The sequence below is a fragment of the Ursus americanus genome, chromosome 2, assembly GCF_024610735.1.
Source record: "Ursus americanus isolate L20-20 chromosome 2, mUrsAme1.1.p, whole genome shotgun sequence".
NCBI classification, from domain to species: domain Eukaryota; kingdom Metazoa; phylum Chordata; class Mammalia; order Carnivora; family Ursidae; genus Ursus; species Ursus americanus.
The window spans coordinates 76,257,425-76,271,267 of NC_142128.1; the positions used below are offsets into that span (position 1 = coordinate 76,257,425).

Here is a 13,843-nt window from a genome sequence, read left to right on the forward strand (position 1 = left end):
CATTTGCTGTAGTTATTTATTCCCAGAACTCAGTGACTAGAAATGATGGAGTTCTTTTGACCTCCTTGGCCGCTTCAGGCTGGACAAGCTTACCAAGAGCTGTTGCCTGCATCTCTCACCCCACGCCATTCTTCCCTTCTTGACTTGGGTGCTTGTCCTTCTGGAGCTCCTAGCAGCAATTCCTCACTGCTACCCATTCCCTCACTCCCTTCCCCTGTCAATCACATTTACTCACTTGGTTTTCTTGGCCCTGACCATGTCCTCCTCCTGACACAGAACCTTACATAACTACTACAAGGGAGTAGCCACCTTTTCTTCAGTGTCTCTGCAGGAAACTGGCCATCATGGTAACTCTGACCAGTGGTGTTAATCTTTGCAGCATGTGAGCTGCCCTTCCTCCCTGTGCCCCTAGCTGTAAGGGAAAGTCTCCAAGTCTGCCACGGTACCACTTCTACATTGTGTTGTGGTTCCTTGTCTCTGTTCTTGATTGATCTTTTTTTTTTTTTTAAGTTTTTATTTTAATTCCAAGTAGTTAACACACAGTGTTATAACAGTTTCAGGTACAGTTTAGTAATTCAACACTTCCATACATCACCCAGTGCTTATCACAGTAAATGCACTCCTTAATCCCCATCACCTATTCTCCCCATCCCCCCACCTACATCCCTTCGGGTAACCATCAACTGGTTCTCTGTAGTTAAGAGTTTGTTTCTTGGTTTCTCTCTCTTTTCCCTTTGCTCATTTGTTTCTTAAATTCCACATATGAGTGAAATCATGTTGTATATCTTTTTCTGATTTATTTCACTTAGCATTATACTCTGTAGCTCCATCAATGTCTTCGCAAATGGCAAGATTTCATTCTTTTTATGGCTGAGTAATATTCCATTGTATATATACCACATCTTCTTTATCCATTCATGACTCAGAGGACACTTGGGCTGCTTCCATATCTTGGCTATTATAGATAATACCGCTATAAACATGGGGGCGTGCATGTATCCCTTTGAATGAGTGATTTTGTATTTTCTAGGTAAATACCTAGTAGTGCAATTGCTGGACCATAGGGTAGTTCTATTTTTAACTTTCTGAGGGACTTGCATACTGTTTTCCAGAATGGCTGCACCAGTTTGCATTCCTACCAAAAGTGCAAGAGAGTTCCTTTTTCTCCATATCCTCGCCAACACCTGTTGTTTTTTATGTTGTTGATTTTAGCCATTCTGACATGTGTGAGGTGATAGCTCATTGTAGTTTTGATTTGCATTTTTCTGATGGTGAGTGATCATGAGCATCTTTTCATGTGTTTGTTGGCCATCTGCATGTCTTCTTTGGAGAAATGCCTGTTCATGTCTTCTGCCTACTTTTTAATTGGATTATTTGTTTTTTGGGGTATTGGGTTTTAAAAGTTCTTTATATATTTTGGATACTAACCCTGGGTACATGATTAGCAAATATCTTCTCCATTCTGTAGGCTGCCTTTTAGTTTTGTTGATTGTTTCCTTTGCTGTGCAGAAGCATTTTATTTTGACGTAGTCCCAGTGCTTTCCTCAGGGGACATATCTAGAAGGAAGTTGGTACAGCCAATGTCAAAGACGTTACTGCCTGCATTCTCTTCTAGGATTTCTATGGTTTCACGTCTCACATTTAGGTGTTTAATCCATTTTGAATATTTATTTATGTATTTATTTTTAAAGTAGGCTTCATGCCCAACATGGATCCCAGTGTGGGGCTTGAACTCATAACACTGAGATCAAGACCTGAGCTGAAATCAAGAGTTGGATGGTTAACTGACTGAGCCTCCCAGGCACCCCCATTTTGAATTTATTTTTGTGTATGGCATAAGAAAGTCCAGTTTTCCCAATACTGTTTGTTGAACAGACATTCTTTTTTCCATTTTCTGCTTTGTCGAAGAGTAATTGACCATATAATTATGGGTTCATTTCTGGGTTTTCTTTTCTGTTCCACTGATTTATGTCTCTATTTTTGTGCCAGTACCATACTGTTTTCATTACTATGGCTTTGTAATACAGCTTGAAATCCAGAATTGTGATGCCTACAACTTTGCGTTTCTTTTTCAAGATTGCTTTGGCTATTTGGGGTCTTTTGGGGTTCCATACAAATTTTAGGATTGTTGGTTCTAGCTCTGTGAAAAATGCTGTTGGTATTTTGATAGAAATTGCATTAAATGTGTACATTGCTTTGGGGAATATAGACATTTCAACAGTATTTGTTCTTCCAATCCATGAGCATGGAATGTCTTTCCATTTCTTTGTGTTGTTTTCAGTTTCTTTCATCTGTGTTTTATAGTTTTCAGAGTACAGGTCTTTCACCTCTTCGGTTAAGTTTATTCCTAGGTATCTTACTGTTTTTGGTGCAGTTGTAAGTGCAGTTGTAAGTGGGATTGTTTTCTTGATTTCTCTTTCTGCTGATTTCTCTTTCCGCATTTCTAGAAATGCGGCAGCTTTCCATACATTGATTTGTATTCTGGGACTTTACTGAATTCGTGTTTCAGTTCCAGCTGTTTTTTGTGGAGTCTTTCAGGGTATAGAGTATCATGTCATCCGCAAATTGTGAAAGTTTGACTTCTTCCTTGCCGATTTGGATGCCTTTTCTTTTTGTTGTCTGATTGCTGTGGCCAGGACTTCCAGTACTATGTTGAATAGAAGTGGCGAGAGTGGACATCCTTGTCTTGTTCTTGACCTTAGGGGAAAAGCTCTCAGTTTTCCCCCATTAAGATGATTTAGCTGTGGATTTTTCATAAATGGTCTTTATTATGTTGAAGTATCGTCCCTCTAAACCTACCGTTTTATCATGAATGGATGTTGTACTTTGTCAAATGCTTTTTCTTTGTCTATTGAAATCATCATATGGTTCTTATCCTTTCTGTTATTGATGTGATATATCATATTGATTTGCAAATATTGAACTACTCTTGCAGCCTAGCAGTAAATCCCACTTGATCGTGGTGAATGATTTTTTTTAATGTACAGTTGGATTTGGTTTGCTAGTATTTTGCTGAGGATTTTTGCATCTATGTTCATCGAAGATACGGGCCTGTAGTTCTCTTTTTTTGTGGTATCTTATCTGGTTTTGGTATGAGGATAAAGCTGGCTTCACAGAAATGAATTTGGAAGTTTTCCTTCTTTTTCTATTTTTTTTGAAATAGTTTGAGAAGAATAAGATATTAACTTTTCTTTAAATGTTTGGTAAAATTCGCCTGTGAAGCCATCTGGTCCTGGGCTTTTGTTTGTTGGGAGTTTTTTTAATCACTGATTCAGTTTCTTTGCTGGTAATTGGTTTGTTCGAATCTTCTTGATTAATCTTCATATTTCTGGTTCTTATCCTAGATCTTATGTAGGAAAGGTTCTTTTTTTAAAAAAAAACCAACCTGGGTAGAACATTTATTATGAGATCTAGATTAACAAAATTTTAAAAATGTATAATACAATATTGTTAACTGTAGGCATAAGACATTCTTATAAAGAACTTTGTATGAGAAGAAACTTTTTAAAAAGATTTATTTATTTATTTTAGAGAGAGAGAGAGAGAGTGCACGCACGCAGGCGCAATGTGGGGGAAGAGGGAGAGAGAAAATCTCAGGCAGACTCCCCACTGAGCGTGGAACCCTTTGTGGCGCTCAATCTCATGCCCTGAGCTGAAACCAAGAGTCAGGTGTGTAACCAACTGTGCCACCCAAGTGCCCTGAGAAGAAACTTATAAAATGTTGAGGCTTCCTGAATCTGAACAGCCTTAGTCACAGAGCATTTAAGCAAAATCTAGAGTAGGTTAGATGCAGACAAGGTCAAAGTGGCTGGAGTCATTTTCCTTGGAACAGAAAAGGTTCAGAGATGAAGTCAGGCCATGGACGGAAGCAAGAGCCCAGCATAGGCTGGAGGTGGGAGAGTGTAGCAGTGAGTTCAGGCACCCAAGCTGGTGGGGACAGATAACAGTGCAGAGACAGCATGCTTCTTGAAACAGAGTAAAGCTGATATCAGTGTCTTATACTGACTGTGTGAGTCTTGAGGGCGGGGCTCACCCGTATGAAGATGCTAGCTCTGCAGCTGGCCAGTAGAGTCAAGGGGCCTCTTTCCGCTCTGTGGCAAACTCTCCCCAATCCTTGGCAAAGGCACAGCTTGACCCATTCTGGGTGCATGAAGACTTTTCATTAGGCGGATGCTAAGTTCTTCAAGTCTAGTGGATCTAACAGTTTAAGAGGATCTGATACAATTCAGACCCTCGTGTTTACCCCTGGGAAGAACTTCCCACCATTAGCAACATTAACTGGGCAAGCTGTTTTTTCTTGGGCACCTGCTATTGCAAGTCCTGGTGTTCAACCATGTGGGCATGGGCTTTGAGCACCCTGTAATCTGGTAGAAAAATCCACAAGTACAGAAACACCTATAAGGTAATGTGTAATAGAGGTGTTAATGCTACTTCCTCGTGCATAATATAGATGGTAGGATACTAGAATTGAGATCATAAAATATTTAATGAGATAGACCATTTAAAAAATCTTATAGATTTTAGTTTATATGCCTCATATTGATAACTGTACAAAAGCAGTATCACACGAAAGGCAGTATTTGAGAAGGAAGCAGCTCATTCTCCCTGATCTTGCATCCTGTTAACAGGGAACAGAAGCCTCTGATGCTTCATATGTGAAAGAAGTCCAGGTGGCCCTAACCTTGAACGGTCTTCCTGGGTCCTCTGATGCCTTCGCTTCTTCAGACTGTGCAGTTTTGGCTCTGAAAGCTTTGTGTCCTTTAATTAGACATCCTTACTTCTGTCTTGCCTCTTCTAGCTCTGGGATTTTTCTGATTAAAGCCTGGTATTCATTTTGGAGTATTTTTGAGCTCCCCCCACCCCGCTGCCATCTTGGCCAGTGGAACGGATTTCCTCACCATTCAGTGTGGTTATATGCCCCCTAGTTACTTTTTGGGTGGTATTGCTAGCACATAAACCTCACTTCTTCATGGATGTGTATACACAGACTTACGTACATACAGATGTTCTTGTATGTTCATGTATATATATTCTCATACACATCAGCTTTTTTCCTTGACTGCTTTCAGGCACATCTAAGAATGCTATAATTTTACACCCAGGCGTTTCAATACATCTGATTGTAGTCTAGTTCCTACAAGTCTGAAGAACCTGTTTGACCATTCCTGATCGAGAATGAGACACAGTAATTCCTGGGTTTGTTCCTTGTAGGACATGTGGCTTTTGAATTTGAACCACCATTTGCCTTCACCCAAACTACATATTCAGAAAATGGCTCTGTGTTTCTTCTGGCACAGAGTTGCCATTTACAGCCACACTCTCCGTTGTCGTGACTCCTTTCCACAATCCTTGTATAATATGGCAAGGGCCAGACAGTAGGGTTTTCTGCTAGTACTTCTTTAAGGCTTAGTTATTTCCTTCTGAATATCCCCTGGATAGCCCACTCAGCTGCACCGCCCTGCCCTGCAGTACTTCCCACACACTGGGGAAGGCGCTCTGGAGGTTGGACAGCACGTGGTTGTCTTCTCAGGGCTTCCACACACACTCTGCCCTCGGCCTTCTCCTTGTGAGCACTGCTGTGGCAAACCCGCCACCCCTCCTCACCTGCCCGCTGAGGTCAGTGTGAATGGGGCCAACATGTGGCCTAGGTCTGTAGTGCCCATTGGGCACAGGGCACAGAGGTCAAAGTGGCCAGGAAGCCCGAGGAGAGAAGGTAGCTGGTGGAGCTCCCTGAGCCCTGGCTGCAGAAGTGGGTCATTCTCAGTGGGGGCAGGCAGGGGCCTGTGTGGGCCATAGCCTGCGTCTCTGACCTCACATCTTGCCTAGTGTCCACATCCTGTGTTCTTCTCATTCTGGAAAGGCACAGTTTGGGACAAGAGGCCACTGGAGCCTGGGGCCCTGAGGAATTTTTTGTTTGTTTTGCTTTGTTTTTATTAACAGGTTTGTTGTGATATAGTTCACATACCATAAAATTCACCCCCTTAAAGTATACAATTCAGTGGCGTTTAGTATAGTCACCTATGTGCAACTGTCACCACTGCCAATTTTATAATATTTCCATCACCTCAAAAAGAAAGCCTACCCTTTAGCCACCACCTCTGCCATGATCCCACCCCTGCCTCTCCAGTGCTAGGGACCCACGAATCAAAGTTCTGGTTCTGTCTCTGTTACCTCATTCTGGACTTTCATATGAATGGAATAGAATATGTGGTCTTTCATGACTGGCTCATTTCACTTAGCGTGATGTTTCAAGATTCATCAGTGTTGTAGCACGTGTCAATAGTTCATTCCTTTTCATGGCAGCATAATATTCCATTGTACGGAGAGATCACATTTTGTTTATTCATCTGGTGAGGGATATGTGGGTTGTTTTTGTCTTTTGGCTGTTGTTGATAATACAAACATTTGGGTATAAGTATCTGTGTAGGCATCTGTTCTCATTTCTCTTGGGTATATACCAAAAGTAGAATTGCTGGGTCATTGGGTAACTTTAGGTTTAATCATTTCAGGAAACGCCAAGCAGTTTTCCAAAGTGGCTGCACCACTTTCTTTCTTGCCAGCAGTGTACGACAGTTTCAGTTTCTCCACATCTTCATCAGCCCTTGTTGATCTGACTTTTTGATTTTAGCCATACTAGTGGGTGTGAACTCATGAGGTTTTGGAATTTGGGGAGGATTTTCCCTTTCTAATAGTTTTAAAATCCATTGTATATAATTATATATATAAATATATATATTATTTAAATGCATAAGTAGATATAAAACACTTCAGTGTCTGTAAAAGTGTGACTGGTAAGATGTCCTATTGCCTATCACAATAATAAAGAATATTTCCATATTTGTTAATCCAAAATTCTTACTGCTCAAAACCAATGTGGGAAACTTTTTGTAATGAGTGAGGTAAGGGGAAGAGAAGGGTGCAGAAGTGGGAGCAGGGGGTATATTTTCAGGAGCAGGAATTGCTCCATCGCTCATCTCTGCGTCTTATGGCTCCATCTGTCTTTCAGGAGGACTGGCGTTGGCCCACGTGCTCTTCTTCTATCTGAAGTACTTGGTGCTCTTCGGTGTCCCAGCTCTGCTCATGCGCCTGGACGGACTCACGCCGCCACCCCTTCCTCGCTGTGTGAGCACCATGTTCAGTTTCACGGGGATGTGGAGGTCAGTAGTTTGGTTTATTAAAGCCCTTTGGGGCTGTCCAGTGAGAGGAGCCATGGCTTGGTGAGCTTCCGAGGGTTTGGGCCACCATCCTTTCTCTGTCCCTCACTCGAGGCACATTCAGCACTTGGGTTTCTTCATCTGTCTGATAGGATGACAGTCTGTGAGAGGTACGGTCAGGCTGTGAAGATATGTGAGATAAGAAAATTTCTCTCCTGGTCTATGTACAAATGCACATAGGGTGATGTCTAAGTGGTTTCTTACTAACTTGGGATATGCTGCAGTATATTATTTTATTGCTCTCTGTTTTTCTTGAAAATGACCTCTGTATATGTGGGACTGCCAATGAAAAACAATAGAATTAGGATAATAGCATAGGTCCCTATTAGCATTTACTAGCTCTCAGCTCTGGAACAATTTCCTAAATTTCTCTAAGTTTCATTTTTCTTTTCTCTTAAATGGGAATAATAATAGTGAGGGTGATAATACCCCTATTCAAGAGTTGTTTTGAATATTAAATAAGCTGATGCATTTCAGGCATTTGGCATATAGTAGATGTTTACAAATGTTAGCTTTTTATCCTTTTATTATTCCTAAACTTGGTGCACATGGATAGACAGATGTGTTTTCTGATTTTCTTACTCTTCTTGATTTTACCCCATAAACGTATGGCTGGCCTGGAGCTTTTGTTCCAAAAGATCCCTTAGTCCCCCTGCTGTTTCTGATTGTTGTTCTCCAGATGGGCTTGCTTGCTGCTGTGTTTCTTATCACTTCCAGTATGGAACAAGTGACAGGGCTTGCTTGTGCACTTGCAGCCCTAACAGGAAGCTCAGCCTGGGGACCTGCACAGTCGTGGGGGTCAGCACGTCTTAGGCACCTCCATTTCCCCCACCCCAGCCTCGGCTCTGCTCGGAGTTGCTGTTCTGGCCCATTCACATGGCACCTTCAGTCTTATATTTCATCTCCATAGGCAGAAGAGCTAGGACCCAGGTAGAGGAAGAGCTCAGTGAATGTTATCATATTTAATATTGCTATTAAAAAAGGGGTGGGTAGCCTACAACATTCTAGTTTTCCATAGAACCTGATAATAGATGCCGTAAGCCTCTGTAAGTGCATTTTATTATTGGTTCAGTTTGCTTCTTAGAATTAGAAATTTCATATGGTTATTGAACGTAATGTTAGATAATTGCTTTGATTTGTCCTTAATTACTTCATCAAATAGCACAGGTTGCCCAGTTTTAATGGCAGGGGTGGAGAATGCTAGCAAAGGGGTTCTCTCTAGCCAGGGGGACACAGAGTGGTTCTTGGTTAAAAGGTGAACCTGGTTGGGAGGCTCTGTTAACTTTTGACCTACTCATAAAATTAATTTACTGAACAAAGGGGTTGGGACCCTGCATGATTTGGGGTCGTGTCATCAGTGACTGGTGTGTGCCCAGCATGGTTCCTCTGCTTCCTTGTGAATACTTTGCCCTAATGCAGTTCTTGGGAAACATATTCTCCTAAAGGGCTTCTCGTGTCGGTTGGCATAATGAAAATCCATGACTCTTAGGCAGACATGCCGGCTCCAGGCTCCTTGTCCATAGATCTCAGCGCATTAATTATCACAAGAGGTGGTTTAGACTGTTGACTGTATTTCACAGTCAGAGTAGTTGTCTTCTTGTCCTTTATTATTTTAGTTAATTATTTTTTGGTCCAATACCCTCTGTTGTCTGTCTATACACAACAAAGGCAGAGAGAGCCTATCTGCCAAGACCTTTGTCATTTTCGATTAGAACTAGACTCAAATCGTGTAGACTCCAGGTTGTCTAAACGCTCCTCCCTCCCTCCCAGTTAAAGTTTTAAGACAGATGTGGGCGAGAGAGTCATAAAAGTTGCTATGAGCTGGAAGCTCTGGACTGAGCCCTGGGAGTGATGTGGTCCTGGGGGAAGTGTTTACGAGAGCATCTGACAGAATAACAAGCATGGTCTTTCCTGGAGTGACCTAGACTTTTATCCTGGCTTTTTTTTTTTTCCAGCTTACATGGGTGTAGATTTTCCCCTTCACAATTTTTAGTCTGCTGAAGGGTTTTCCAGTTTGCCAGTTATACATAGAAACACCTTGGTCTTCGTTCTTGGAACACAGTGACCATTCCACATTAAGTAGTTGAATTTAGGAAGGGAGGTCAGCTCTGCACTACAGTACACAATTTAAGGCTCAGAAGAAGTAGTTTTGAATTGAAAAAATAAAAATTATAGCTTCTCTTTTACACTGTTTGCAGATATTCCTCTGTCCTTCAGAGGAAGTTTACCATGTTCGTGTTCAGGATCTGGTAACCTAACCCTACAGTGGCCCTGGTCCCCACTCTCTAACTTTTCTCTGTAAAATGCACATTGAGGGAAAATAAAGTTTTGAATTTGTAGTTTCTGTTTACATCTAGCTTTACATTAATATTTCTGGGCCATCTGTCGAGGTCTTGCTGCAGACAGGGAGTTGCCCCCTCTTCCTGGATGTAGGTCTGGGAAGAACTGAGTCACAAACATGTGAAAGCTGGCCATGCACGTTATTCTGGGCAGTGGCAGCCAGTCATACAGTGACACAAAGGGAAGGGTGGATGGGAAACAGAAGGAAGAAATTTAAAAACAGTCTTCGCAGATTGTCTAGTGGTTACCTGGCCTTCTAGAAAGTCCACACTGAATGAGGTCTGTTAGTTTATTTATTTTAGATTTTATGTATTTATTTGAGAGAGAGTGAGCAAGAGAGAGCACAAGCCAGGGGAGGGGCAGAAGGAGAGGGAGGAGCAGACTCCCCACTGAGCAGAGAGCCCAATGTGGGGCTGGATCCCAGGACCCCAGGATCTTGACCTGAGCCGAAGGCAGACGCTTAACCCACTGAGCCACCCAGGCACCCCATGAATAGGTTTAGAACTGATGATGAGAGAGGAATTTTTAGCCTCCCATTTTAAAGGCAGCTTACACACCTGAACACTGTGCTGACTGATAGCAGCATATTTCAGTCCACTTAACAGTGAGAGAAGACTTGAAGCCAGCAGTTACCATATCAGAGGAATCTGAGCTCTACATCATAGAACAGATGAAATTGGCCATCAGCAGAGAGATAATGTTCCTTGACATGCTAGTTCAGATTGATCATGAAAAATTGCTCTTCACCCAGACGGCCCAGACCTGAAAGTTAGGACCTGATGGGTTTGTTTATTTATTTTTTTCCCTTTTAGCTCTTTTCTTTCATATAATTCCTGCTCAGATATTTGCGGGCATAACAAAACCCTAAGGAGTATGTGTATTCCCTCTTGTGTGATTTTTCCGTGGCCTTACAGACCTTAGAAATTGAGAATTTTCTGCTTAATTTTTAGGTTTCATGTTTTAATTTAGGTAGGCTGAGATCTGTAATGAGCATCTTTTGCCGGGAGTCATTAAAGATGACATTGCATGTCCGAGGTTTCAAATTAGAAGTCTGATCATGTTCCCCTGATTTGATTTTTAGCTATGGAAGCAAAGAGTGCAAAGTGATAGAATTTCCTGTGGCGGCTGGTGAGTTATGGGTCAATTTCAATTATCTCAGGAATCTCGCAGAGCTTGCCCTCTGCCTTTCTTGAATTATGATGCTCTCAGGTCTTCATAGGCAAACTCATGCATCACAGCTTAACCAAGAGAAATTTGGGCACTGCTAGACCTTAACGTATGGGGACATTTTGGGGTTGGGGCAGGGGAGCAGCCTGAACCCCTTCATTCAGTGGGGAATTGATTGCATGAAGTTTTAGGTCAATAGAAGAATTTAGGGCCCTCGATGGAGAGTTGGTCCAGGCCTGTGGTAGATGATGAAAACTAGCTTTACAAACTGCTGGCTTTATATCAGTCCTGACTTTGAATCACGTCTGACCTCAGGTTGCAGGACAGGATGGAGAACCTGGAGTTGGTGAAGTACACCCCATGTCTACCAGCACTGCTGGGTGGGCAGCAGGGGCAGCGTGAACATAAAGGGGAAAAGATGGAATGGGTGTCCTTAATAAGCGTTCACTGTTTTTGCAGGCAGCCTGCTAACCAAGATCTTGCTACTTACTAGTTGTGTGCCTTGGGCAAATAATTAAAATGCTCTGGACTAACTTTTCATTTCTAAAATAGAGATAATAATAGCACTCGCTGCATAGGGCCATGTGAGGGCTGACTGAGCTTAGTGTTTAGTAGGTCCTCAGGAAGGGCTAGCTTCTATATATATATATTTTTTTGCACTAGAAAATCTAGCAAAGCCGGAGGTGATGGAGGAATCAGCCTGTGGGTAGGTGGTGTTGGGGAAGCAGTGGGCAGTGATGCGACTGGCCGAAGAAAGGCTCTGGTCCAGCTCTGAGCCTGAGATGTGACAGGTCAGAGATAAAGGCTATGGTGGAGAAGTCATGGGCTCTCTGCCCTCAGAGGAGAGAGCTCAATCCAGTTGATTCTTCCTCAGTTTTCTCCACCGTTGCCTACTGTTGAATGAAAGAAAGACCCTTGTCATTAGATGATGTCTATATTCTCTTCTAGTTCTGTGTTTATATGAGCCCCAGCCACACTGGATGGGGATGACACCAGTCCCTGGTGGTGGAGTCCTGTCTCCCTCACTACCCACGTAATTGGGCAAAAAGTCATTTAACCTCCTAATGCCTCAATTTTCTGAAGCGTTAAAATTAAGCTCCTCATAGGGCGTGCCTCCTGGGTTTTTCGAGGGTTCAGTGAAACCAGTGCTACCGCAGGAACACAGGGCAAGGACACTGTAGACACCGTGATGTTAGCCAGTAATCATAATTACAGATGTGCAAGTGAACTTTATACTGTGTGTTTTTTTAATTTCCCAGAAAAGGCAGGCCCGATACCTTCGCTGGTGGAAGGAGGTGGAAAGTGGTAGAGATGGGAGGTAACACGTGGAAGGCATGGAATCCAGAACTAGAGCGCAGGGTCCTTGTAATCTGCACTGGGCTGGCTCTCCCTCACATTTAGGGGGTTTCTTTTAGCATACAGTTTCTAGCTACCAGACATTTGTGTCACCTCACATTTTGTCTTTCTGTCTTACCCCCTTTCAACAGACTCAGAAAATGTATTTCCGTCTCCCGACGGTTATATTTCAAAATCCCTTCACCTTCTCCTTCAAACACAGACTGCCGTAAATCAGAGTGGGCACCAAGTTGAAGCAGATTTTATGAACCATTATTATGTTTTGGTTCCTGGATTTATTTTGACTTCGAAGATAGATACTCTGCTCTCCTCTCCATTTCCTCCCTCTGTGGAGGCTGTCTTCAGCATGCATATTACTGAGCAAACTCTCAGACTGGAGGCTTTTAGAGGGAGCAGCTCTCTGGCACAAGAAACACCAGGGCGTTTTCTAATGGAGGACCCTCCGGCTCTTTGAGATCCAAGATCTGGAGATTGAGTGGCTTTGAATGCTGGCTCTACTACTTATTATCTGGTGACCTCCCTGTGCCTCAGTTTCCTTCTCTGGAAAATGGAGATGTGACCGTGCCCACCTCTGGGAGCTGACACCCTGAGTCACACCCCAAAGGAGGTGTCTCTGCTTGCTCACACCCCACCAGCCTGTGAGCCCTTTGAGGACAGTGATCAGACCTTGTTCTTGGTTAACCCTGTGTCCCCCAGCACCCTCCTCAGTGCCCAGCATTTAGTGGGTACTCAGGAACTCTGGGCTACAGGGAGGAATGGTCACTTCTCTCTGAAATCTTGATCACCAGGTCTTAGGAGCAAACTTTTCAAACTTCTTGATGCAGCAGCTGTGTATTTCCTGTGTGTAACATGCACCCCTGTGTTGTTGCCGCGGCGTTCCAGGCCATGGCCATGTTGGTACCCCACCTTCCTTACCTCCCTGTGTGCATCTCAGTGACTATCAGTAATTGGTGTGCCGAAATACTGCGTTGGCTTGCAGTTTTCTTGGGAACGAGTCTTCCTTGAAAGGAATGGGGAGTCGACACCTTTTTAACTTCATTCCTTTCGTTATTTTATCAGACATCCTGCCACATCCCTGAGAGCAGATGAAGGAGAGAGTTGCAAAGTTAAAGGAAGAAAAGAGATTCCATTCAGACTCTGATATAAGAGAAGAGCTGTTTGTCTCTGGGGACAGGATTTGTCTGAGGGAGGGGCTGAAAGAAGAGATCCTAATCCCTTGCAATGGAACCTGGGGGCAGGACTGGGAGGGAAGCCCTTCTGGAACTTGTCCTCACAAGGAGTAGTAGTAAGAATAATAATAGTAATGGCAGTCACAGCAGCTCTGGCATCTGCAAGCAGCAAACACATTCAGCCAGGCATATTTCTAAGTGCTTTGGTGTATGTATTTAATCCTCACAAAACTCCTCTGTGTAGGTACTGTTACTCCCACTTTACAAAAGATGGAAGTGAGACATAGAGAGGTTGAGTAACTCTCCTTGAATCACACAGCTAGTAAGTGGCGGAGCTGGGCTTTGAACCCAAGCATGTGGCTCTGGAGTCTGAGCTTGTAATCACTACCTTTTCCCGTCTCTCTAGAGAAACGGACCTGCAGTGAATTCCTCCAGGCTCTGGAGCATGGCTTGTGTGACAGGATCTGGAGCTTTGGGGGTATCTGAGAATGATGATCGCCTATGTACTGACTCCCTAGAAAGGGAGATGGTGCAGGGAAGAGTCAAGTCAGGCAGTTGGTTGGCCTCTGTGCACCAAGGGGTGAGGAGAAAGGGAGT

The 13,843-nt window shown here is 43.2% G+C and overlaps 1 protein-coding gene across 4 annotated transcripts in view; it reads left to right on the top strand.

The window, feature by feature from the left end:
• The window catches only part of HHAT (hedgehog acyltransferase), a 314,085-nt gene that overhangs the window by 112,923 nt on the left and 187,319 nt on the right, over positions 1–13,843 (top strand). For all 4 annotated transcript variants that reach the window (XM_045787833.2, XM_045787835.2, XM_087857933.1 and 1 more), the window contains one exon: positions 7,007–7,157. In XM_045787833.2, the coding sequence (XP_045643789.2) occupies positions 7,007–7,157 (151 nt within the window). The remainder of the gene's footprint in view (positions 1–7,006; positions 7,158–13,843) is intronic.